General features: G+C 38.2%; 1 protein-coding gene across 1 annotated transcript; it reads left to right on the top strand.

The window, feature by feature from the left end:
* On the top strand, positions 1-26042 carry LOC116992037 (interleukin-5 receptor subunit alpha-like). Its single transcript, XM_033051158.1, has 14 exons — positions 1-70; positions 4932-5061; positions 5148-5323; positions 6004-6143; positions 6725-6763; positions 7519-7660; positions 16936-17065; positions 17156-17331; positions 18678-18817; positions 22033-22071; positions 23089-23218; positions 24435-24525; positions 24989-25070; positions 25858-26042. The coding sequence occupies exons 2-14, from the start codon at positions 4934-4936 to the stop codon at positions 25930-25932; spliced, it is 1488 nt and encodes a 495-aa protein (XP_032907049.1). The 5' UTR covers positions 1-70; positions 4932-4933; the 3' UTR covers positions 25933-26042.
* Positions 26043-26891: the final 849 nt, after the last annotated feature.

The following is a 26891-nucleotide window of genomic DNA, read 5'->3' as shown; positions in this document are numbered from 1 at the left end:
GTCATAGTTTCTATCCTTTGTGTTCTCCATTGCTGTAAGCACCACAGGGAAACAGGTTTTCAAGGAGCAGGTAGGTTTAATTTTGTCTGTTTTTCTTTTCTATTCACTTTTCTGTTTCTCTTTTATTTCACTCCAAAGAAACTAGGCAAAGAAATACTGAGTTTTGTCATTTCTACTAGTTTTAATGTTAAAATAACTTGAGGGGTAGATACACACTACCTGATCACAAATACCTGTTTTTCTGTGGTGAATGTCTTAGCCAAGGGCATATTGATGGCATATTTTTTTTCTACAGTCTGAAAATAATTGTATAATTGTATTTTTAAACTTTTAGCGTTTCCAGTATTACTGGCCTCATCCACATAGCAGTTAAACCTGAATTACAGAATTGGGGAGCCTGTGTCTCCTTCTCTTGAAAACATAGTCAAATTGGAAATGTTTAGATTTTAGGTCTTTGCATCCATAAAGTAAAATCACTAAATGGAGGGAACTCTTTTAGGAATACTGTATTTAGGCATCAGTAGAATGAGAGTCTGTCAGTGTCCTTCCTCTTTCATGATTTTAATACTTTAGAATATTTTACATACACAGCTCTCTGAAAACGCTGCAGGAATGTAGGCATGATTTTACCTCATAGCACATTCAACATGGAAGCCATAAATCCATTTCATATTTTCCAACTGACAAAAATGTCTTCCAAAATCTTTCAGAGGCAAAGCTAAGAAATTAATCTCAGAGGTCTAGTTTAACGTACTATACTCAGCACAGAATTTCCCCTAAAAAATAGTCATATTAAAAACAAAGTATAAGTTTTGGGGATTTTTTCAGTTACAAACCTTCCTTTTCATTGACTATAAAAATCATAGTGGTATCAAAATATGACAAAGTAGATTGTTATGTTTTACTCATAATCAGCAGAATTATGGACAGTTTTTATTCTCATCTAATCAGGACAGTTTTAATTTTCATCTAATCACCTCTCCAATCAACCTACAGGAGATTAGATGCTGTAGTAGCATTTCAACTTCTGAATTCCTAGCATGACTATCCCCTGTGGAAGGGTTTTAGGTTTCAGGCTTCTCTGAGAAGTAACTTGTGTTGTAGCACAGAGTCTAGAATTAGCCAATTTTCATAGAAACTTCATAAACTATGGTACAGGAAGGAAACAACTTCACATAGAAATCCTTTAATTTTCCCAAGGATTTTCATCAATAATCTGCATGGGACCTATTTGAGATGTGGAAGGAAGTTTGAAACATCTCTGGGGAAAACAATACTGTTCTTCTACTGCAACAGTTTTTCTAAAGAGAAGCAGCACATGATACTTGCACTGCTATAAAATGAGGAGAAAAAAGACATTTTCAATGATAAATTTTCAGTTGAGAAAATAATAGTGGCAGTATTTTTTTTTAGTAATTACATGTGAATACCAGATGATGTAAGAAGGGAAAGGAACAAATCCTCTTGGATTTGGCTGGCAAAGGTGGATAGCTCAGAATTAGAGAGATTCCTCTGCGCTATATTTTCAGCAAATGGCAAAAAAATAAATAGGGTGAAGCCTTCATTCATCTTGTCCTCGACTAGATTGAACAAACTGGTCTAAAGCAGCTGGTCTTTTTTCCAGGCAGTGTGAAGACAGCATAGAATTGCTAGCTCCCCTATGAGTATCTATACAGTTTTCAGAAAGTTTAGGTAAGATAAATTCCACCTCACACCTAACAGCATTTTCAGAGTTAAATTGCAGCATCTTCAGAGTTAAGTTGAAAGGTTAAAGTAATTTAATTGCTTTTTATTTTTTTATTTCCAATATCAAGTATGTTAAATTTAACATCTTTTATAAAGCATATGGTCAATTATGTCTAAGAGTTAACAGTTTATGATTTTTTTTAATTGAAGAATTATTGAGTAAAACTAAAAATTGTATTGAGCTCAAGACCCAAAGGCGAGATACTGTCCTTCCCTGCTAGAAATGTTGGTAACCACAAATGATTGCAGATTTTCTTCTCTCTGGTATTTTTCTGAAGCTAAGCTGCTTGCACTGTTTCTGATGTCTGCCCAAGAGATGGAGATAATCTAAGTTGACAAAATAGACATATGCAAACAAATAAGAACACTCTATGTACTTGAAACAGGGGATTGTTATGCAGTTGTGTGCAATCATAATTGTCACATCTCAGCTCAAAGAATGAAAAGAATGTCAAACATTTCAAATATATTTAAAGATATTAAAATATGTCAGAATTAGTTATTTGTGTCTGAAACAAAGGATGCTTCAGAGGATATTAACATACTTGCATATGTATTTTACTATCATAATATAATAATACAGAAGGTAGTTCAGAAGAATGAGTGTAATGCAGAGAAACTAAACTGAGTTTTGCATCACAGCTCACAGAAAAGACTAATAAGTGACAAATATGGGGCATTTCAAATAGGAGTGGTTAAGCAAAAAGACATTAGAAAAATTTAGCTAATCCTCAGTATAAACTGGAGGAAGAAAAATGTCCGTGTTTCTTTGAAATAATGTGAGATAAAAGTCTCATGAAGACTTAGTTCTATTCCACGTGTTGCTAAAAATAAGAAGGTAATGCTGACAGTGCTGGAGGAAGAGAATAGGCTCAAAAATAAACCTTACAAAAAGTGTAGTTGTATTTATATACTTTGCTGTATTTCCTTTGGCATAACCACAGAAATATGAATAAATAAAAACAGAAAAATAAATGCCTTAAAACCCTGGAAAAAAGATCCAGTTGGAAACAAGTATAGACTGATTAATACATATTCACAGCATATGCCTGAATATTTCCTTTGTTGTTGAACACTTCAACTGCTTGTTGGCCCAGACAAGAATCAGGCTGGGAACTGATTTTAATCAGAATAACCCTTTTTTGTTAGATTTATAGCACTGGTAAAGGCTGAGGAAGCCTATCACAGCACTTGTGATCATACTTCACACTGCTGCATTTACCCAGCAATTTCTTCTTGGGACGACAATTTCTCTTTTTTGAAAAAAAAAAAAAAAAAAAGCAACCAAAAGGAAAAAAAAATTGCTGAGAGGAGCGAGGAGCATTAGTTGTAACGATGAACACTTGTTTATAGCTACTCACTACAGGGCCCCACAAGAAGTGGCATTAGCGCAGCCAGACTGGAATCACACAGGATCAATGAAAAGATGGGAAAACACAGGTCATGCTCAAGCCAACACAGCCATTGAAAGAAATACTGCTGAACCAAGCTCTTGAAGAAGTTTCAACCTTCCCCTTGGAAGAGAGAAAGATTTCCAGAAATCCAGGAGTACTTGAGCAACATTCTCATCTCTTTAAAAAGTTCTCCTTATTCCCAAATATGTAAGAATCAGATGTTTCAGGAGTTTCAGGGCTAACTGGAGAGGTTGTGTGTGTGGTGCTTAAACTCCATGAGTAGTGGTTGGATTGGTCTTGGAAAGCTGTGGCTCAGTCCTTCAATTCACAATGGTAGCTGTTGATGTTCATAATTTCCTGTTGGAGATCTCACCTTTTCGTAGGGGAAAAATACACAAGGGATTCATTCAGGTTGTGAGTTAACTTAGGCAAGCTATAAACTTCTGGTTCAGCTTTGTCTTGATTTTACACTAATTGAACAAATATTCAGTGTCGGTGGCCTCTCAGGAGCTCGAGATGACAACCTGGGTATGTTTAAAAGTCTCTGTAGCCCAGCTCAAGAATCAAAGAAAGAGTCAGGAGTCTCCACCTGAGGTTTCTGATGTTGTTTATTTTATCTTATCTAACAAATTCTTTCCCTGATCAGCTGAGGTCTGTTCAGCAGGTCAGTCCAAGGCACACTGCCTGCCTCTGCCTTCAGGGTGGTATTGTCTTTTTATACTACAAACTATATGAACATTATTCACAGTTATCTTCCCAAACCTATCACCTATGTTGCACAGTCCAGTTCTACTCTAAACCAATCCAAATGTGCCAATAACACCCAGAAGATGGATGCCAAGAATGAGAAAGGACAGAACATGCCCAAATTCCTCCCTCTTGACCCCGAACCACCATTCTAAAAAATCTTAAAAGTTTACTTTTTCACCTTGTGATAATCTAACTTATACTCTACTTATTTTTTTTGTGACTTGTAACTCTTCATGTAAAGGTGGTAATTTTTCCCATGGGTTGAAATCAAAGGCACAGGGGTTTTTGGCTCTGTGCCAAGGTCTCTGAGCCCCCTGCCAGGGTCTCAAGCCATCCAGGGCAGCCAGAGGGATGTCCTGGGTACTGACAATTCAGGCCTGTTTCTATCAGGTTCAGTGCTAATAAGATTCCCCTTGTCCTTGGATCCAAATTACTGGAAGAGACTAACAGCCAGTTTCAATTCCTAATTGAAAAATAAATCATTCTCTCTTCAAAATTGCAACACTTCTGCAGGGATTAGCTTCAGGAAGCAGTCAGAGGTTTAGATTGTAACCAGTCAGCTGTCACACAGAAGAAAGTGGTGGACATCTTATTTAAATTATTAGTGCTTTATAACCAAGGGTTACAGCACTTAAGCACAGCAGAGAGAACCTTGTCACCCTGCTCATGGCTGTAGAATTTACATTCCACTGTAGACAGGCTCAGCTGAACAGGGGATTTAAACAAAGGACACCACAGTAACTGTCTCTATTATTAACTTCCACTAAGTCCCTGTGCTTGAGTTGATTAAAGACTCAGTTAAATCCTGGTCATTTATATGGCTCCCGGAACAATGATAGATAATCCTCATGGCTCAACACAAATAAAATAATTGCCATCTACAAGTAAGGACAAAACTACAAGACCAAAACAATATACAGTTGGATTTGCCAAGCAGGTGGCTAAAAAATTGCTAAATGAGCTTGCAAAGATATGTATTATTTGAGCAATTATTCACTCTTTCTGCACAGTGGACATGGTATAGTCTTTCTGTGTTTGCAGGCATGAATGGGACAGCCATTGAAAATTTTGTGTGTGTCATTTTTAATGTTTCCTTCATGAACTGCACCTGGCATGTGGGCAGGACTGCTACAGAAGATACCCAATATTTCCTGTACTGGAGGCCCTCTATGTAAGTAGGTCTGCTTGAATATTGGGAATTTTGTGGTTGGACTTGTGACATTGCCAAATTTTATTGATACAATATTTCATGTCAAGGAAAGAAGATGTCACAGAATGCCAAAATTACATCAAAGATAACTATGGAAAGCACACAGGATGTCGATTTCAAAATGTGACAATAAAATATAAGAATGCTTATTTCCTGGTAAATGGGTCCAGCAGCGAAAAAAACATTCAGTCATATGAGAAGAAGATATGGCTATACCAAATTGGTAAGAATTTTTTGTTTGATTTGATTTCCAGTTACATGATAAAAGAATGAAGAATTCATCCCTGGGAAAAAGCATACGGTTAAAAAATATTACTCCCCATAACAGCTTTTTTCCCTTTTTATCAGCCCTGAAGTGTAAGAATGGACAAAAACCAACAAATACAGAAACAATCTGGAATCATAAGTCAGAAAATGTTGCACATTTCAGTCAAATATTTATTCTCTGAGAGAAAGGTGTCATCTTTTAGAATTAACTAGCCGAGATTCCTGAGTGCGACTAACTAGATGTTGGTATTAATATCTCATAATGCTGTTCATCCACATAATGAAAAGAATGCTGTGAGCAAAAAATTAAATTTTTTAAATGGAAGAATGTTAATTTAAAAATTCTAATTTGAATACACTATTTTAAATAAACCCTTAAAGCCAAGGAATAAAACCAAACCTTCATAAATCATATGCTGAATTCAGTCAAATGTAATAAATGGCTGGTGCTCCAGGCCCCTCAACTGAAATGTTAAATCAGGTCCTGCTTCAGAATATCATGACAATGCAGAAATTCTGCTAAAGTAGCATTACATCTTTTTAGATCAGTTGCTTGATCACCTACCTATATTTTTTAAATGGCAGAGTGAAGAGAGCTATTACTAATCAATAGTATTTCTGATTATATTATTGTAGAAAAACTCACCCCTCCACTAAATGTCACAGTGAACTGTACAGAAGCTTCTCATAGATGTAGCATTTGGTGGCAACCACCTCGCACAAGTCATGTGAAAAAAAGTAGTTGTTTCCGATATGAAATTGTCATAGAAAACAAGGTAAGAATTATTATGTTATTTAATAGCATTTTGTTTGTCCCTACTTCCATACATAACACCATACAACCCGTACCCTGTTGTCATCCCCTACTTTTGAAAGTTTGGATGAATATGGAAAGTAATATCACATCCTTCAGAAATAAAGCTCTAAATATTTGTTTAAAAAAAAGCAACATAGATAAATTAAATGTTTTAGAATGCAAAGATACACAGGCAAAAAAGCAATGGAAAAAACATGGTACAAGTTTATTTGCATATTTTAGATACTTTCTGTTAACAATTAAAATATAAACATTTTGTCAACCCGAGCTTTTTTGATTTGGTTTGGTTTTTTTTGTTTAGTGCTTTGATACTCAATTCTGCAATCAGATTTAAATGGTTCAATATTTCAGAACATCGCTGGAAAGAAAAAACCACTTAAGTGGAAGAACAGCTTAAATTTCACAGTCTTTAAAAGAAGACATTCAAAATATTACATACACTTTTTCTTTCTGAAAATCAAACATTCATGAGAGAAGACCCTTTATCATATAGTAACACAAAGAATAATCCTAAAAATTAAACTTTTCTCTTGTTGCTAGGCTGATGCTGAGAAAAATACCAAAACCACATCTGAAACAGTAAGTCATAAATGTTTTAATCTAACGTTTATGCTATTTTTAAAATTCTTCTGTATCAGAGCATCTTCCAACCAAATTGGTTTGGTTTCACACTGCCTGTTTCAATGTACTACACATGCTCATTATTGATAAGTTTTCTAAATCTGATCTAAATCTGTTGTTTATAAAACTTGATACAAAAACACCTACACACGTGGAGCTTGATATTACCACACAAAATCTCCCATTTTACATTCTTTTTTACTTCCTAGCAGATTCATATATATGTAAAAATTTGGATCATGGTTCTGTATAACACAAAAAAATGTGGAGAATTTTTTTCTTTTTTGATCCTCTCTGGAAAGTATTGAGATGTAAGAGGCAAAAAAATATCACCTCAAAGATTAGGCCAATATAAAGATGGCAGGGAAAAAAATCAACTTTTTACTTCTGTATAATCTGGCTATTTTTGAAAATATCCACTGTAATGAAGTGCCAGATATGTAAAGAATTTTTTCACTAAAATCTGATTGCTTAGCAGAGTCTAAGGAGCCAGGGAAGCATATGGCAAATGTCATCTTCTTATAACCCATAATAAAAATGTTCAAACAAGAGGAACAATGATGAAACAATCTAACTTATTAAGGGATGTTTTTCTACTTATTATTTCACTCAAGTGTATCCACAGAAAGGTTATGTAAATGTAAAATACAAAATTTTTTCATATTTATATGAAAGTAATACAAAAATTCTCATTCTACTTATTTTGCATTTAGAAAGCAATCATTGAAAAAAACTCCTACCTATATGAAAGCTTCAGCTCTGGAAAAAAGTACAGCGTCAAAATCAGAGCAACAGACGCGGGCTTTTGTTCAGTAAGCCCAGACTGGGGAGAGTGGAGTACACCTGTGGAGTTTGGTAAGAATAAAAATCCCTTCCTTGACCTTGTTCAGTTATTATCTCTCTGCCTCCTTTTTTACTTCTTGCTTACAGATAGAAACACATTAATTAATTAAATTAATTGCACATTAATTTGTTAGGACAAAGAGAGTTGAAGAATTACCATGTCTCTTAATACTAGGGAGTTCTCCAATCATTCTTGGGAGACAGTTCTTCTTGCAGGGTGTAGTGAATAAAGCAGACCTTTTTGAGGTCTGTTGTCAGCTATTTTACTTCTTCCATCTTTGCTCCTGACTTTATAAACTCCTTTCTCCTGCTGTTGCTCTCTGCCACCTTGGATATTTAAATACTCTGTAGGACTCAATTGCTCAGGTTCAGGCTCCTGTGGACAGCCCACGTGCTGTCAGCCATCCTATTCCTTCACATGCTACAGGGCAATGGGGTGTGAGGTAAAGAAATCTTTCCTTTTCCTGACATTCTGACACAAGGCAGATTGCACACAGCTGTGCAATCTTTCACATCCTGTGATGCTAACCAGCACTTTGATGATTGCTTGATTTTCAGGAACACAACAACTTACGCAACAATCCACTTCATCCTATATGCTATTTCTGATGCCAGGGCTGGCAGCAGGTCTCGCACTTTTCCTCTGCATGACAGTGTAAGCCTTATTTCTAGCACAAAAATTTTATTCTGTAGTTGAAATAACATTTCTTCCCCCAGCAGAAAATTTCTGGCATCTTTTTAAAGGAGACAAGGGAGGGAGAAAATTGACACTGAGCTATACTAGGAGCTGGATGTTCCCCAAGCGTGCTCTATAATTCAGATTCCCAACTTTCTTATCCACTTGATTAATATAACACAATGATTTCCAGTTCTGAGACAAGGCCTTATATCAGTACCTCTTTCCTGCCACCAGACTCTGTAAAGTAGATTAGTGGCATATGAAATTTTTTCCATGTTTTGACAACATTTCCTGTTCACATACTTAAAAAAACCAACCTCCTGTGAGGCCTTAGTAAGTCATTCAATAAATTATGGTCATCAAAATTCTCAGCGACAGAATTACAACTTTGTATTCAGCCTATGTAATTTGTAGCTACTTTTGAATTAGAAGAATACTACTTATGTTTTAGAGAAATAAGATAATACCTCAGGAGCATTATTATATAGTATGTGTTCTTGTGTTTGCAAACTAAGCCTTTTCTTCACCAAACCTTTTTGTCACTGCAGGAGGGCTTATTTGAAAAAAACATCTGCTACAGTACCACAGCCAAGAGACCCATTCCGTGATCCCTCTCCAGTGGACTTCCAGGTATGCTTTCTTTCCATTGCCTGAAATTTAAAACTTTAGTCTCAAGGGTATGACCTAACTGTCAGAAAGATGCACACAAGCAAGAATTAAATGTCTTTCTTTTTCTTGTTCTTGATGTGTGGACAGAGAAAGTCCATATGTAAATAACTTGCGTGTTTTACCTTTTCCATTATGAAATAATTGTCATCTGTCTCCCTGGAGCATTGGAGTAAATACAGTTTCACCCTGCTCTCCCTATAAGCCATATGCTATCACTAAAATAATGCTGAGCATAACTTTCTCAGGACAATAATAATGCAGAATCAGGCAGGGAGAGAAGGGACAAAGAAATCTTCAGCAGTTTTGCCGTACTAGTATTTGGCAATGATACTAAAGGAGGTAGAAGTTTCTAGGGTATGATAAGCAAGAGAGTAGAGCAGAATTGAGAGTTGCTAATTTATGTGGAATGCTGGAATGACTTTTGAGAAGGAGCAAACGGTCAAACACTGCAGGAACTGCTCTTCTACAGTGTGTGTTGCAGTTTGTTGCAATTTGCAAAGTCTTTGGTTGGCTGCAGTCAGGTCTGGAAGACCAAATTTGTCTACAGGGACACACTGAATTACTGGCGAGCCTTTATATCTCCTTTTATTTTCTCTTCCTTCATCATGTTAACTTTTCTATATTTTAAAAAATGATTTTTCCAGCTTTTTAGTTAAAAAGTCTTTGTTCCTCTTTGGGAGCTATATGGAGGGAAGATCTAGACATGTCTACTTTGGTCTTCTAATTGACAGAGTCCTGCTACATGGTTTTATACAATAAATAACAAATCTGAATGATGGAAGATTCATAAATCAGGACCTTGTGACTAATCTCATGCATGAAACACTAACAAAATGTTATACTCTTCCTTTAATAGACAGAATATATGAATCTATTAAAAAAACAAGGAAGTGAAGAAATAGTATACATTGAAGAAGTGATTGAATGCGAGTGAAATGAGCAACTTGATTTTTTTCAAGCATATTGTTGGCAAAAAGTAAGAGGTTTTTCATATTCTCTCACTCCTGGAAGCAGGGAAGCAGGGAGAAGAGCATTGACTGCAGAGAGAATTCCTCAAGATCTTATTTCTAAAAGCCTCTTTGTATTTGCTTGCATTTTGTATGAACATTGAAGTTTGAACTATTTCTGTTTTTTATTATGATGGATATTGCAGTATTTAAAAAAAAATATTTCAGTATTGCTTTGGAAGTTATTATGCTGTTTTTCAACACCATGCAAAAGAATAAGTAAGAACTTAAGGGGTTTATTCAGGATCTCCATTGGTTTAGTGTCTTTGGAAAGGTACAGCCATACTGAGATTGTGATCAAGAATAAAATTTGACATCAGTATGAAAGCCTGCTGTATGAAGACCAGTCAAGATCAAACCTCTTAAGAAAGATCACTTGCTCATGCAAAGTGAACACTATTAAACAGCTCAAGATACAATTTTCCCACAAGTCTATTTGCTGCCTCTCATTTTTCATCCCTTCCTGTGTTAGATGAAAAAATTACTTACAGTAATTTCACGATACAAGCCGCACTATTTTGACTAAGATTTTTCTCCCAAACCGGAAATGCGGCTAATACTCAGGAGCGGCTAATATGTGAATAATTTTCTGACACTTACAACCTCAGAAGTGCCTGCCAGAGTGCCGAGCCGAGTAGCTGCAAAGCCGGCATTTCACGATTGTTACAAATTGTTACTCTGTTGCGCCGCGGGTGGAGCCTGGCTCCCTGCAGGCAGCACGGGGGGTGGGGAGAGAGGACGGAGAGCTCTTTCCTTTCCTCCTCTGCCGCAGCCCGGGGGAGAGACGGGGGGGCCCTGTACCGCCATTGCCACAGTTCGGGGAGGAGGCGGGGTGCTCCGTCCTTGCCCGCCGCTGCCGCGGGAGCAATGGGGGCTCCGTCCCTGCCTGCCACCACAGGGCAGCACCGGGCTGTGGTGACCGAGCCCAGTGGCAGTGGCGGCTGGCCCCCAGCGGCCCCGCCGAGCGGTAGCGCTGGGCTGGGCCACCTGGCCCCGTTGGCAGCCCCGAGCGGGCCGAGCCTGCACAGCCTTAGCCGAGCCAGTAAACCCCACCCTGCCGCCGTTCTGTTACTATTTGGCAACTTTGTTGCACGCAGGTCCTCGCTGCGAACGACAGAGCGGCTTATACTCGGGTGCAGCTTATTTATGGACAAACAACGAAATGTTTGCCAACACCCAGAGATGCGGTTTATACTCAGTGCGGCTCGTATTCGTGAATTTACTGTAATATATGATTGCTAACAGAGCTCAAGAAGCATTTGGACAACACTCGCACTCTCACTCACTCTCACTCTCACTCTCACTCGCACTGTGGTGTGACTCGGGGTGTCCTGAGCAGGGCCAAGAACTGAACTCAATAACCTTTGTGGGTCATTTCCAACTCAGGATATTCTATGATTCTATAATTCCATCCAGTCTCAGGATGATTAAAGTCATCTCAAGTAGCTGAAATCCTAGCATGGAAAATAAAGTCCTCTCAGTGACAAAATTCCACTAGAGCAGGGTACTGTCAAGAGATCATCTTTGGAATTAAATTTTTCTCTGGTTCTGTGTTTCTAAATGTAGAAATTTATTTTTAAAGTAATTTTAAAACAGAATCAGAGAAGAATCTTTCTACTTAAGTTATAATTTCCAAAAGATGAAAACACCTTCATTAAATGGGAAAACTAAAGCCAACACTCACTGTAATATAAGGACAATTAAACACATAGAGTCTACTGGATCCTCTCCATCCTGCTTCACACAGAGTTGATCATGGCCATTGGTGCCCCCCTTACATCCCCACTGCTTTCTCTGTGAAAACTGCTGAGACAGAAAAGTCATTAAGAAAACTTGTTCACTACCAGCACACTAATGAGAAAACCATAAATCATATCCATGAAACAGTGGAGGAGGTAGTAGGTGTGGTACTAAGGTATCACTTTCCCATCCCTGGGCAAAGACCCCAAAATCAGTGGAAAAGGCTTTAGAATCTTTTAACTAAATGCCTTGGATGCTCACACAGAAAGAAGTCCTTTATTCTGGTCTCCTATCTTTGTCCTGTGTTAAGAACTATAAAGTTCTTGCTGCAAAGAAAAAAATCAAGGGGTCTTGTCTACTTTTTTGTATTTTTGTGATGCATGCAAAAGCTGCATCAGTGCAGCAAAACACCATACAGTTCTTGTGAACACTCCTGGTTTTATTGGAGCTATAAATTATTCTTCAAGTTTTTGTGATTTTTAAGAAATGTTTGGTTTAATACTGCTTCTGCAATGACTTCATTCCTGTAGAGCCAAAAGTCTGTAAACAGCCCTAATGTCTCTGCCTGGGTTTCTCTTCTCTCCTTCATTCTTTTTTCTCTTTCTCTTCCTCTTTCTCTTCTTCTCATTTTGCTTCCAGCTCCTGGGTCATAGCATGGCCACTCAAGTTTTCTGGTCTCTGAAAGATGACAGACTTTGATAGTACCCTCAGTAGAACCCTCTTTGCTTGGGAATTTTTAAAATGTGTTTTATTTGTTTTCAATTTTGAAAGCCTTAGGTAAGGAGTTGCCCTAAGTATAGACAAGAAAAGAAATCCCCTGGGTAGAAAAGTTCCCTTTTCTGCAAAAGCAGCACTGTCCTTCTGGGCTATTTGGATTATTCTGCTGCAGTAATTCCAAGTCAAAAACAAAGTAGGCAAATCTCAAAACCTCAAACTCCACTCTCAATCACTGTGTTTCAGAGACTCATAATCTGAGAGAGCACACAAAAACACACTGCTTCCCTGCTGCCTTCTCTGCAAGCTCAAGAGATCTTCAGAGTGGGAGCATGGAAAAGCAAGCAAACAAATATTCTGACTTCCCTCATTTTCCAAGTCCCATTTGACTCTCCATGACATTTCTTATGGCTCTGATTTTATTCCTTGGGTACTTGTCACTACCCTTCTCCATGCAATGTAGTATGTTACCATCACAAAATGGAGTGCTTTCTTCCAAAGATGAGGACACAATAAACTGTGAGGTTTTACATCTTTTGTGGTCCATCCTTTCTCTGTCTTCACAGCAGTGTTTAAAAAAATGTGTACATGGTTATGTATTGAATTTATTTAATCTGGAAGTACAGTGAAACTCCTGAAAATGTACTGCTTTTACCTCTGAATAACTATCAAGGGCTCAGACCTGATGTCCAAGCTTTCATTCGCTTTATCTGTTGATATCTATAATGTGCTAGGGGTCACACTATAATGACAGTGATTCTTACCAAAATGAGCTACTTATTTGACTGAATCTGCCTTTTGCTAGAATATTCACCTATGCATATATGGTTGTCACCCTTTGTATCATAGATATGCTTCAGACAAACTGTCACATTTTTGTTCTCTACTAGCATATGAAGATATTGAACGTCCTTGAATTGGTCCTTACAGAGCCAACACAGCCTTGGATCTTTACCTCTGAAACCACAAAACACCAGACAAGGCTCTGTTGAGCCTCTCATGGTTCTGATCCTATGGATGGCTCCAGTTTTTGATGTGGATGCTCAAAGTAAGCTGTTCATCTTCTCAGTTAACACTGAGTTATTAACAGATGTGATTAAATGCATGAACATAATCATAGAGTGCTGGCTCTTTTTCATGCCTTGCTCTATGTTTTTAGTACTGCATGTGAGCAGAAGTGAGGAAAGTTCTTTTTCTTTTTTTTTGTCCTTTTTTTTTAGTGGTAGAAGACAATTTTGCAGTCAAAAAAAGTTTTCCAATATGATGAGTAGACTGGCTTCACTACACATGTTCAGTTTATACTACATGAGTTGAGGAGAAGTTTTCCTTCAAGTTTTTAACTCCAAGCAGAAAGGAACTGCTTGGTTTTAAGAGGAAAATGTTGACATGTGTTGGTGTTTGAAAAATATCATATTTTCTAATGGTGCTTCAATTTCAATGTGAAGAAATGAAATTACTTTACATGGATTTTAAATCTCCATATTAAACAAATTACACTGTCTTCTGTGAAACAAAGCCTTTCACGGTATGACAGAGCTTTTGATGTTTTATACTGTTTACAATAACCCTCTTCTTTAGAAAATGCACAGTTGTGACCCAAGAAGGTAACAAATACTCAACAGCAGGGCCTGGAGCAGCTACTTGCAGTTGATGCTTACTACTTGCAAATTTTTTTCTGTTTTAGTGGCAGTTTGTAATTTGGCTACTTTCACATTGGGGAAATGGATTGAGGACAAACCCACATCCCACTTTTTCATAGCGAAATATCTTATCTGAAAACATCATATCCAAGATTTGAAATCCCCTTTTTCCATCTGCTTAAAGAACATTTACAGTTTGCATTGTTATTTCCCTGAGACCCACAGGACCTGGCTAACACTGCCCAGCCCCTGGAGCTTCTCCCACCTTACCCAGCGCCCAGGACCCCACATCATTGCTCTGGATCCATCCACCCCAGCCCAATGATACCAAGCAGGGTCTCCAGCTTCCCACAGCCCTGCCCAGCTGGGCTCACCCTCAGGTTCATGACCCATCCCAGTCCCCAGGGAGGTGCCTGGGGTCAGGAGTGGGGCTGCCCTGCTCTGGGATGGGGGTGGGCTGGGCTGGGACTGCCAGGCCTCATCCTGATGAATAACCTCCACCTTCCACCCCCCAGACACGGTTTGTATGGAGAGATGCTTTCTACTTCTCAGTATTGTTTAGAGCTAGAGAGAAATACCTGTAAAAGTAAATATTTTAGGCACTTTCTGGATTCCCAAACACCAGCACACTCTGGTGCAACAAAAAGGGAAATTTAACAAGCTAACTTCTTGTTCATGTTATAAGAAATCCCAAATCGGGCAATTACAAAATTTGCTATGAATCAGGAGGGAAGTGATGAACATTTATTTTGCAACACTTCCGATGCTAAGATGGTTCCCCAAAACACAAGCAGCAAGGGAGACAGCCCTATTTATAGTTACACAGCCTTTTAAAATGCAGTCTTTCCATCTTCTCTGAACCTGAAGACTAGAATAGAAAGATAAATGAGGTAGAGACAATTTGAAATAAAAGGTAGGTCTGTCTTTTTCTTTCCAATTGTTTTGTTTGCTGAGATATTTACTGAGTCTTGAGGAAGTCCAAGACTGGAGGGGTGTCTGGATGTCCCAGAAAAAGTCTGAAGAGCTGTCAGAGGAATATATGGAACTAAGTTGAATGAAGTTTTTTTAAGGTTTTTTTTACAAATAAAATACCTACTGCATGCTAAGAAAGATCCTAGACACAATTTTAACTTTTTACTGGGTTTGATACTGAATTTTTAGGAATGAGACCCTGCTCCTCAATCATAGAATCATTTTCACAGAATGATTTGGGTTGGAGAGGGCCCTGAAGATCACTTAGTCCCAACCTCTCCAGGGACATGTTCCTGTACACCTGGTTGGTCAATGCCCCAACCAACCCAGCCGCGAATATTTCCAAGGATGGTGCATCCAAGCTTTTCTGAGCAACCTGTTCCATTGTCTCACTGCCCTCATAGTAAAAGTTTTCTTCTTTGTATCTGATCTACAGCCTTGAAAACACATGAACTAACACCCTCAGCAAACTTACCACATTCAACATTGTGTAACTTGAGTTGATGGATATTACTGTGACCTATTTTGACATTTTCTGCTTGCAGCTATTTGCCCACTTGCCTGACATCTATCCATCCTTAACTTTGCATATAGCAGATGGAAAAACAATCTTTAGACCTTAAAATAGCAGCCATCCAATGTGTGTCTATAAAGTTTATGCAGTGCTCATGAGATCACCAGCTTTATTTTTGTCACACAGATTGTTTTGTTGCAGCTAAAATCATGTCTTTGGGGGATTTATCCTTCAAAAATTCCTCATTGAATCTGTCAGGGCAAATATATTTCAGTGTTAGCAGACAAAATGAAATACAGTAATTTCACGATTATAAGCCGCACCATTTTGACTAAAATTTTGGTCCGAACCCAAAGTGCGGCTTATAATCAGGTGTGGCTTATATATGGACAAAGAACAAAAAGGTGCTGTTTTAGTTTGGAGGACAGGTGTCTGCTGAGAAAGGCAGGAACTTCTCTTTGAAATGGAGAATGTAAACCCCCTCTCTCCAAATTATTATAATTTTGAAATCAAGGGGCTTTCAGGTAAAAATATGAAAATTAGGAATAACAGTTCTTTACTAGGGAAATCAAAATAGAAATACAGTACTACAAAGAAACAAACTCCAAACCCTGACAAAGTCAGAGTACAACCTGACACCCCGTCAGGCAGGGTGTTGGTAGCAGTCCCATTAAATGGTGGCTGCATCCTCCTGCAGTGACAGATGTGGCTCAGTTGGAGCAGTGCTCCTGTACAAGGTGCAGTTTCCCTCTGGAGGTCCAGTGGTGATGTGGAGAAATCCGGTTTTCCTCTGGAGTCCAGTGGAGAAAGGGGTTCCCTTAGTGTCCCAAAACCTCTGGTTTTATCTTGGTAAGAAATGTTGGGCTCTTCCCCCTGGCTGGAGCAACTTCCAATGGGATGCAGTAATTTTATCAGTCACACAGTGGCACTCAATGGGCCATTAGCAGAAAATGACTCGCTGGAGGAAGGATGGGTTGTGAAAAGATAAAGAGCAATGCCCTGCCTGGTTTCAATGGATGGCCCATTAGCAGATTATCTGCCATTGAGATAAGGATCACTGTCCCCACCCTCAACAGATGGTGATAGAATAGATACCTTTTATCACACTCTGTATTGTAACATGCGGCTTATAATCAGGTGCGTCTTATGTATGGACAAAAAATCAAAAAGTTGCTGAAACTCAGAAGTGCGGCTTATACTCAGTGCGGCTTATAATCGTGAAATTACTGTAAGTCATTCCTAACCCAAGTAACAACTAGCTGGAGTCTAACATACCTAAGTGTGTGCCGTGATCCTCCAGCTTGGAGGAGTCACATGTTTTATCCTCATCATGGATATTCCTGTATTTGCAGGCATGAATGGGTCAGCCATTGAAAACTTCTCCTGTGTGATTTATAACATCTTCCTCATGAACTGCACTTGGCAGGCAGGAAGGCATGCTCCAGCAGACACACAGTATTTTCTCTACTGGCAGGAGTCAAGGTAAGTAGGTCTGTTTGGTCCAGGGAATTCCGAATTCTCATTCAACACATCACAGTGCCATGTTTAACTGAAATACTTTGCTGTATGCAGAGAGGACAATCAGATGGAATGCGAGATTTACATTAAATATGAAAATTCCAGAAATATGGGATGTATCTTCCAAAATGTGAGCATAGGGACTGAGAAAGCTTACTTCATGGTGAACGGGTCTAGCAGAAACTCCCTGATCCAGTTCTATGATGAGTACATTGACCTGTATAAAATTGGTAAGTAAATAATTGATTTCAGCTTTATTTTAATTATTGTATGGAAATAGTAGGGCATTTATCCCTGAGAAGGAGCCATGTACCCTGTCTCACCCAGAGGTGAGAGTAAGAGACTTTGGCTTCCTCAGGAAAAACAATTCCCCAATCAAAAGACAAAGAGGGGAATTAAACAGGAAAGCTCCACACCTGTATTCTGTCTCAGATTCTTCAGCAATCTACCCTTATGAGTTTTAGGTTTTTCTCAAGCAAGGTCCACAAGGCTTAAAAAACTGTTTTTCTCCTGCTGCTCTTTCAGTGTTGGCCAAATACCTTTCAATAGAGGAGAAAGGAGACTTATTAGGAGTTTATCTGACCACTGATTTCTGCTTTTCATTGCCAGTGGGGATGACACACAAGACACCATACCTGGAGTAAATTAATTAAGCCATGTACAACATACCTTACATATGTGGTGCTGTACTTGAAAGCATCCTGTGCATTTACTGTTTCTGCAGCAAAATCTCACTGGAAATGTCACACTGGTTCTGGTATTGTGCTAAAAGATTGAGCAAAAAAGGCGTCATTCTATATGAAGAAATTGAACTGTAATGTCACTCATAACAGATAAAACAAGATTGTTCTTTGACCTAGTAGCCCATCACAAATAGGCCAGGCTGTCCCTAAAGACTGATGTAAAGTACTATTCTGGCTGATATTAAACTTTATCAGCCTTTTGTCACCCTTTCTGCCATGAGTGACTGTCTTTTGCTGTTCCAATAATCAAGTCATTGGCAATCATCAAAATAGAGAGGACCTCATACTTTTGCTTGCATCTGTGCAGTGAGAGGCAATACGTGAAGAAGTTGGCTAGACTATTAAAAATTGAGTGTCTTTCTTAAATTTGTCTTTCTTTTGCAAGGCGGGAATAAACTGCATAGTTCGCAACAGATTGAAGGCACCAACTTCATGTCACAGAAGTATCATGAAGAGGCTTAGAGAAAAAAAAAGATCTTTGAATTTCTTACTTTAGGGATGGCAGCAGCTAGTTAATCTGCAGTAATAAACATTCTCTTAAAAAGAAGACAGTATTCTACCTTATTCCTCTAGAAAAGTAAATGGAGGGGATTGTTCCTTTGTATGCTCTTATATCATGTTCCCTGACTTAGTCCCTTTTTCTTTTCTATGATCCTGTGGACGTGATTTAGAATATTTTGTCTTTTAACTATTTCTAATAGGTCCTAAGAAAAATAGTTACAAATGGGTATCTTTCTTCATAGAGGTGTTACTTCCCATTTCACTCACTTTCATCAAATCAAAAAGAGATCAAGTGATTTTAATTATTGGAATTCTTGGTTATATCATTTCAGAAAAGCTCATGACTCCATCAAATATTACAGTCAACTGTGATGAAACTAAAAATGATTGCATAATTCAATGGCAACGACCCCAAATAAGTCATTCTAACAAAGATAAGTGTTTTAAATATGAAATTAACATTAGCTATAAGGTAAGAAAGTCCTCACTTAAGCTTTAATTAATATAGTTGCATTTACCAATACACATGAGTGAAAATAAAATAAGTCTATGATGTAGCCTTCCCCATACATATCACTTTATTCCTTTGTGACTGCACTTTTCAGGTCCTTACCAAATCCTGCTATTCCATACTGCCCCATTTTCATTTTTTGATCCCTGCATCCTCGAGTAAGACACTGCTGGGGATACACTGGATGTCTGGGACAGTCCCAGAGAAGAAGCATGGTTGATCGGGATTCAAACACATCACAGCTTTGTCTGTTACAGCACTTAGAAAAGGCACTTTTTTCACTAAAACTTGTTGGAGTTGCCCTTGATTGAAGTCTTTCCAGTGGAAACTGGATCTCTGTGGAATGGTAGAGCTGGGCTTTAAAGAGTGAAAAGAGAAATGTGTATTCACTTAATAATTTTCAGTTAATAGAAGTGAATGAAATTTCTCCATGTATGAAATGCAAATAGCTTGCCCAGATATAACCATCACACCTCTTGGTCCAAAAGTTGAAGATTTATAATGATAAATAAAAGGAAAATAAATGTGAGAGAAAGCAAAAAGGCAGTGTGTTTAAGGACAGGTTAGTGGTGGGGTGACCTTGACTTTACAAGTCTTTTGGCAGCAGTAGGGAAGGAATGAGATTGCTGTGTTCCACCGCAAGAGCAGATGCAAACCACTGCGGCAGAATTGCATCAAAAGGCCACAGGGAGGCAGACAGAGACTATAAAGGAAAAATCTTCCTGCACTACAACCAGATTTGGCCACCTACTTAGTGGCTGAGTGAAGGCATTCCTTAGGTTTTAGAATTTGGAATTTCTTAGTCTGTGTTTGGCTTACTATTTCACAGATAAGTCTTTTTGCAAGCCCAGTTAGCAGCCTTGAAACAGCATCATTACTTCTCTGAATCACTTGGCTGTTGTAACAAAAAAAAACATTTTTGAAAGCTCTGTCTGATGTTGGAATAAAAGTCTTGCAGTAAAGCAATACATGCTTTTAAATGACTTTCAATATATGTAATATTAATTTTATAAAGAATACTCAATTCACATTTTCTCTGAGTTTTCTTTTTTTCATCATCATTAGCAGTTTTCACCTAGTTAATTATGTCAAGGTACAGCAATTATTCCAGCAATTGAGCAGTGTAGGCTCCTTTGACACTTATAAGATGCAACTATATTCATATATTTGGAAGATTTACCCACAAAAATTTCTTCTGCCAAGTTTATTGCTTTATCACTGACAGGTCTAAACTTGTGGATTTTTTACCAATACACTACGACCAACAAATGTATTACAGTCAGCCTTTAAACTTTACTTTTCACAATTGAAGTTTCTTGATTGGGAATAAACAAAAAAAAATTTGAAAAAAGGATAACACCATGAGTAACATAGTTTCAATCACATTTTTTCATGTTTGAAAAAAATTTTTTGTTCAGTGATTTTTTTCTTAAGGCTTCATAGATCAGGAAATCTGAGAAAACCAAAGGCATAACATATCAGGGAAAACTGAGCTGAAAAGGTAACAGATCCCTCTACCTCCCTAATGTCTTCTGTCACTAGGTTCACCCAATTCAGTAAGCAACAGGCCTGCTTTCTCCAGAGCCTCTCTTGTTGTCAATGAACTCACAAAAAACTTTCTTGTATTCACCTCCCTCACTAGTCTTGACTCCAGCTAAGTTTGTCTTTCCTTACTCCATTCCTCTATGTGCAGATGATGTCTCTCTATTCCTCCCACATCCCTTCTTCTACCTTTTGTATAATTCCCTTTAGTTTCTGAGTTCAGACTCAATCTCCATGTCCTGCCATGCTCACCTGGAACACTTGTCTGATTTTCTGCACACCAGAATGGACCATTCAGGTGTGTACAGAGAAGGCCAACTAGGCTGGTGAAGGGTCTGGAGCACAAGTTTTATGGGGAGCAGCTGATGGAGTTGGGGTTTTCCAGCCTGGAGAAAGAGGCTCAGGGGAGACCTTAATGCTTTCTACACCCACCTGAAAAGACGTTGTAGCCAGGGGGGAGTCAGTCTCTTCTCCCAGGAACCAAACCAAGGAAGAGGAGATGGCCTCAAATTGCACTAGGGGTTATCTAAATGGAATATTAGGGTGGTCAGACATTTGAGCAAGCTGTTTAGGAGAGTGATGGAATCACCATCCCATGAAGTGCTCAGAACCCCATGTGGCTGTGTGTTCAGTCCGGTTGTCACAACCAGACAAACCTCCACCTGTTGCGGTGCCTTGCCAGGACAGTAAAGAATTTCTTGCTAATATCTAATCTAAACCCATCCTCTTCATTTTAAGGCCATCCCCTATGTGCTAGCAATACATAAACTCGTGAAAAATCCCTCTCTAGCCTTCCTGCAGGACCCTTTAGGTGCTGGAAGGTGCTGTAAGCTCCCCCAAGAGCCTTTTCTTCTCCAGGCTGAACAGTTTCATGTTCAGATGCCACGTGAGCATGCTTGCAATTATTTGAAAAATTATGTCTGGATTAATCAAGTTTTGTTCTAAAATGATGTATTGCAAAATAATTACAAAAATGCATAACTAGTTGTCTAATAGAAATTATATATTCTGCAGCCATTACTTGTGTGTGGTCAGTACATTATGTGGTAGTTATCAAATGTATATTATGTGGTTAATCAAATAAGATGAGAAAATTTTATTCTATCTATCTATCAAAAATGTAGCTGAGGGCAACCTAAAATATCTGTGAATCCATTCCAGTCCCAAATATTTTCATCTAAAAGAAAACAAAAATATTTACATAATATTTGGAATTATGTACAGTGATATTTATTGCAATATTAAAGCATCAGATGTGAATGAAAAAGTTTATTTCATAAATGTTTTATCTTTTTTTTTTCCTGATGTCTGTAAGAATAAACTTATAGTTTTTATTTAGATCTGGTTTGCCTTGTGTTTCAATCTGAAATAAAATTTGTAGCTCAACTGTGATGACAAGGAAAACCAATATCTTTCCATAGCAGAATTAATTACTATATAAACTTGGCATTGTAAATGAATTAGATATTAGATACTAAATATTAGACAAATTGGTAGTTCTTCTGAAAAACCATGAGGTACATAAGAAAGAGAATGCAGAAAAATGGAACAGTAGATAAAAAATGTTATTGAAACATAAAACAAGCAATTATAAAAATAAAGTAAGTTGTTTTTCTTTCTCTTTCAATTTACAGGATAATCTTAAAGGGAAACCCATATATACTTCCATACAAGTAAGTCTGTTTGTTCAGCAATATAAATAAAAATAATAAAATAATAAATCTGTATTAATCAGCAATGCATGTTCATTTCATTGTCAACTGTGAAACGTAAATAGTATGCAAATACCTTTAAATCAATATATGCTCAGTGTCCTATGCTTTATGGGAATCTTATTTATGGATCTCATGAATGTGTCAAAATGCTAAATTCTCATGGTATATGTAATTTATTATACATTCAGGAGCAGAACTTTATTGCTTTTCTGTAAGTATTTTGAAAAATCTCCCATTTTTCATTATACTGTCCACTCTCCATCTCAAATATTTGGAACAGACTTTGAACTTACACATCACTGACAACAGGGAAAACATAAAGCATCTCCTAGGAATTCAATTTTGTTTATGAAAAACAGAGACCACAAAAGCCCTTTTGGGATGGAGGCTGTCATCCAGGTATGCTGAGCCTCCTTTTAATAAGCGCAGCTTGCACATCCCACCTGTATGCAAAAGTCTCCAAGAGCAAGAGTATTGAGTAAATTCTGGTAGCATTAAGTATTGCAGTCATTTACTTATTTTGCAGGTTTGGCAATAAATTTTTCCTTTTTCTGAAAATTCATAATGCAGAGACTGAGGCAGGTGCACAGACACCTTATTCCTCGAATCACTCAGTTCTAGCAGTACTAAATGCTCAAGATGTTTTTCTACCTGTCTGTATGCCTAGGGAAATTATCAAACCATATCATAAAAAATCACAGGTTATGCTTTCATAATGTAAAAGATGAAATGCTTCTAAAAGTAAAAAAAGTTTAATAAGTGTCAGATTATTTTTGAGTTACATATTTGCGTATATATTATATAAATAATAATAATTATTTTTTTCTCTGTAACAGCAGTCTTCTTTAATAACAATGCTTTCATAGCCTCTTAAAAGTTTCACTGGTAAATGGCACATGCATATTGTCAACACAGCCATTGACAAAGAACAAAGAAAAGCCAACTCAGTTTTTTGGTTTTTTTTTTTTTTTTTAGGAAGGGAAGAATAGTCATGTATTTCTAAGATCCAACACAAGAAAGAAGTATGTCTTGAAAATGAGAGCAGCTGGCAGTGCCTGCTTCGTGAACCCAGCCTGGGGGGAGTGGAGTACACCTGTTGAGTTTGGTAAGAACAAATCCATGTCCCGCCCCACTCTTCCCCCAGTGATGTCCTCTCTACCTCACACATGGTCACACACCTACGGACACACAGATGTACAAAGAATTGGCAAACGGTTTGCTTCACACCACACTACAGAGAAGAGTAGGAAGAGACTTGACTTCTTAACATTCTAACACTGAAGAAAAACATTAAAAATTACACCTTTGCAGCTGTAGTGAGCTCCTGACTACTGCAGGGGGTGGACAAATAGGATCAATGTTAATTTTCCCCATCAGACATTTCTGCTAAAGAGATAAAAATAGAATTCATTTTTATACCAAGCAAAACCTTTCAGACTGACATTCATCGCAGTCAGTCACCACAGCAGATGTTTGACACAGCATGAACAAGATTGAGTTCAAGGTGCTGCACCCTGGGTCAGGCCAGCTGCTGGTATCAATGCAGTCTGATGGGTGAAGGAATAGACAGTAGCTTTGCTGAGAAGGACTGGGTGCTGGTGGGTGAGAGGCTGAGCATGACCCAGCACTGTGTGATTGCAGCTCAGAGAGCCAAACATGTCCTGGGCAGCTTCCAAAGCAGTGTTGCCAGCAGGGCAAGGAGGGGATTCTGCCCCTCTGCTCTGCTCTGCTCTGCTCTGCTCTGCTCTGCTCTGCTCTGGTGAGACCCCATCTGCAGTGCTGCATCCAGCTCTGGGGTCCCCAACATAAAAAGGACGTGGATCTGCTGGAGTGAGTCCAGAGGAGGGTCACAAGAAGGATCAGAGCGCTGGAGTACCTCTCACAGTCTGAGAAAGTTTGAGTTGTTCTACCTGGAAAAGAGAAGGCTCCAGAGACACCCTGTTGCACTCATCCAGTACCTAAAGGGGCTACAGTGCAGCTGGAGAGGGACTTTGTGCAATGACAGGTAGTTGTAGTTCAAGGGGGAATGGTTTTAAACTGATGGAGTGTAGATTTGCATTCAATTTTAGGAAGAAATCCTTCAGTATGAGGGTGATGAGGCACTGGCACAGGTTGCCTAGAGAGGTTGTGGATGGCCCATCCCTGAAAGTGCTTAGGCTGGGGCTATAAGCAATCTGCCAATGGCAGAGTGGCTGGAATAAGATGATTTCTGAAGATCACTTCCAACCCAAATTATTCTATGTCCTGTAATTCTATGATCGATTCTTCCTATGACTACTACTACTACTACTACTACTAATTTGTGAATGTTTCTCTTTCAGGAAATGAGGAAATTATATCTTCTTCAGTATGGATTATACTTGGGGTTGTAACACCCTTATTGGTGGTCATCACAGTCTTTTTCTGCAAAAAGTAAACTTAATTTATACATTTAGTTTTTCTCTCTGTGTGTAACACCTAAGGTTTTTAAACAAATAAGATGGAGTCTCTGTAGGCTAGGTACAATAAACCACATAAGTGAAAGAGAATTAGAAAGAAAGAGTATATTCTGCTATGTGATGCACTTTGCATAGAAATATACAGAAATTCAGAGAAGATATGGCTCTCTCTCTTTACTTTTCACTGTTTGTAGTGACATAGCAAGACAAATTTCTTTTTCTGTCAAAGAAGGAAATTTACTACTAGTAAATCTTTAATTAAAAATGAATCTATTACCATCTGAATTATTAATGTTCTCCTGATATATGTTCATTCTCTGTTGAGTCTCATGTATAAGAGTGAAGAGGAAGATAAGAGGTGGTTCAAGGGTGCAATGGTGTTGTCACATTATGGTTTTTCAATTTTAATTTTGTATTCAATATGTTTTGATTTCTAGGATTGGCTGTTGGGATGCAGCATTTCCACAGATCCCAGGACCAAAACCTGCTTTTTTCACACAGGCTGATACAGATCCAGAGGTATACTCTCTTTCTATTTTTATATTAAATGTGAAAAATACACACAAAACTCTACTTGCTGAATTTTTCAACAATAAGGAACTTATTACAGAGGATCATTTTTCTCTTTGCCATATTCTGAAGAAAAAGAAAAAAAAGATCACCAGGCAAGTTCTTTAAGGGAAGTCAAATGCAGTGCTCTTACAGAACCATGGGGTGTCTCCCATTCCAGTCTCAGGGGTGCACAGGCCGATGCTCCCATTGGTAGATCCAGACAGCAGGAACACTGTTCACTTTCCCCCCAACACAAGGACATGGACAATGACACAACAGAGCACAGTGAGGCAGCCAGAAACAAAACCAGGACAGCTGCCTCTACCAGCAGCTCCTCAACACCAGCAGCAGTCTCTAAAATAGTGTCCCAGACATCACAGTCCTTCTGCTGCTCTCCAGCCAGGCAGGGCTGAATTTGCCAGTGAGATCAGCATACCTCCTTGCTCTCTTCATCTACAACCACCATCAGGTTCCTCACGCCTGATCCCAGTGTCTGAGCCCTGTGTATCCCCCTCCAAGCTGTTCCCCTGAAACCCTCCAGGTGCACACCTCACTTACCCACTAGCAAGTCACACATGCAGGAAAGAAAAGATGACACAGAAACGAGTTCAAAAGAGCGTTTTGTGAGGAAACAGGGCAGGTTGTGGTGGACACACAAAGCAAAAACAGGTGAAATACTCTCAGGACTGTGTATAAGTAGAGGCTAACCTAACGTTATGTATAAAACTGATGGAAGTTTTTATTTTCCTTTCAGCTGATGGAGAGCAAAATTCAGTCAATAGCATCTGAAAATGAAGAGATAGTATTAGTTGCTGACATGGTGAAATAACCAAGAAAAATGGAGGAGACTGAAAGTGCATTTCTTAGACAACTGTGTATCCCTGCAGAAAGCCCGGAATAGGCTTTCTTCACTTTATTATTTTTCTTGTAGAAAACAGCCTTGCAGCCAAGAGAAATCTTTTTGAATGTCATTGTATTGTATTGTATTTGCTTTTAGTTTTGGCTAAATGTAACTGTTTGGATAAGTTGTCCTTATTGGATATCTTCTCTTTTGTAAATATGATTTAAATATTTCATTTATGAAGTTTTAGTTACCTTTCAATCTTAAGGAAAAATAATTGGTTTCCTGTTTCATGTTATAAAGATTAATAATTAATTTATTGAGATGAGTGCAATTTTTAAAATTCTGATGTCTGAATTACATTGTTCTACTGTCAAAAATGGGTCAATTCATACCAGAAGTTTCTTTGGACCTCTTCAAGTATCCATGGGCAATGAGATTGAAAAATGAGATTCACTCAGATTTTTACACTAGATATTTGAACATTGCTATTTGATTAGTAGACTAATTTTATAATACTAGATGTTTTATTATTCGACTAAATATTCCTGGGACTTTTTTCTTGCACAGGGACCAATTTACACATAAGAGTCCAGACACACTTTCTTAAACCCCTAGACAAGATGAACACATGCAAACTACCTTTAGAAATTAGCCCTGGCCCGAGCTAACCTCTGGACTATGTCCAGGAGCTGTTCAGGACATTACTTGTAAATCCTGTAATGCTGGGAACAGTTGTTCCTGGATGTGTTCCAATACTGGGGAGCCTTCCAGAGCTGTACTTTCTCCAGCTTATACCATAGCTGAACACAAACAGCTCTTGGCACACCTACTGCCTTTGACACAGTTAATGATTAACTTTTGGTCAAAGACTCACCTGGGAAGCTTTTTGCAGCAGGTCAGAACAACACAGCAAATTTCTAAAAGAGGCTGAATTCATGCTGGAC

Source organism: Catharus ustulatus, chromosome 2 (assembly GCF_009819885.2).
Source record: "Catharus ustulatus isolate bCatUst1 chromosome 2, bCatUst1.pri.v2, whole genome shotgun sequence".
Classification (NCBI taxonomy): Eukaryota; Metazoa; Chordata; class Aves; order Passeriformes; family Turdidae; genus Catharus; species Catharus ustulatus.
Note: the sequence above shows the minus strand (reverse complement) of the source record. Positions and strands in the feature narration are given on the sequence as shown.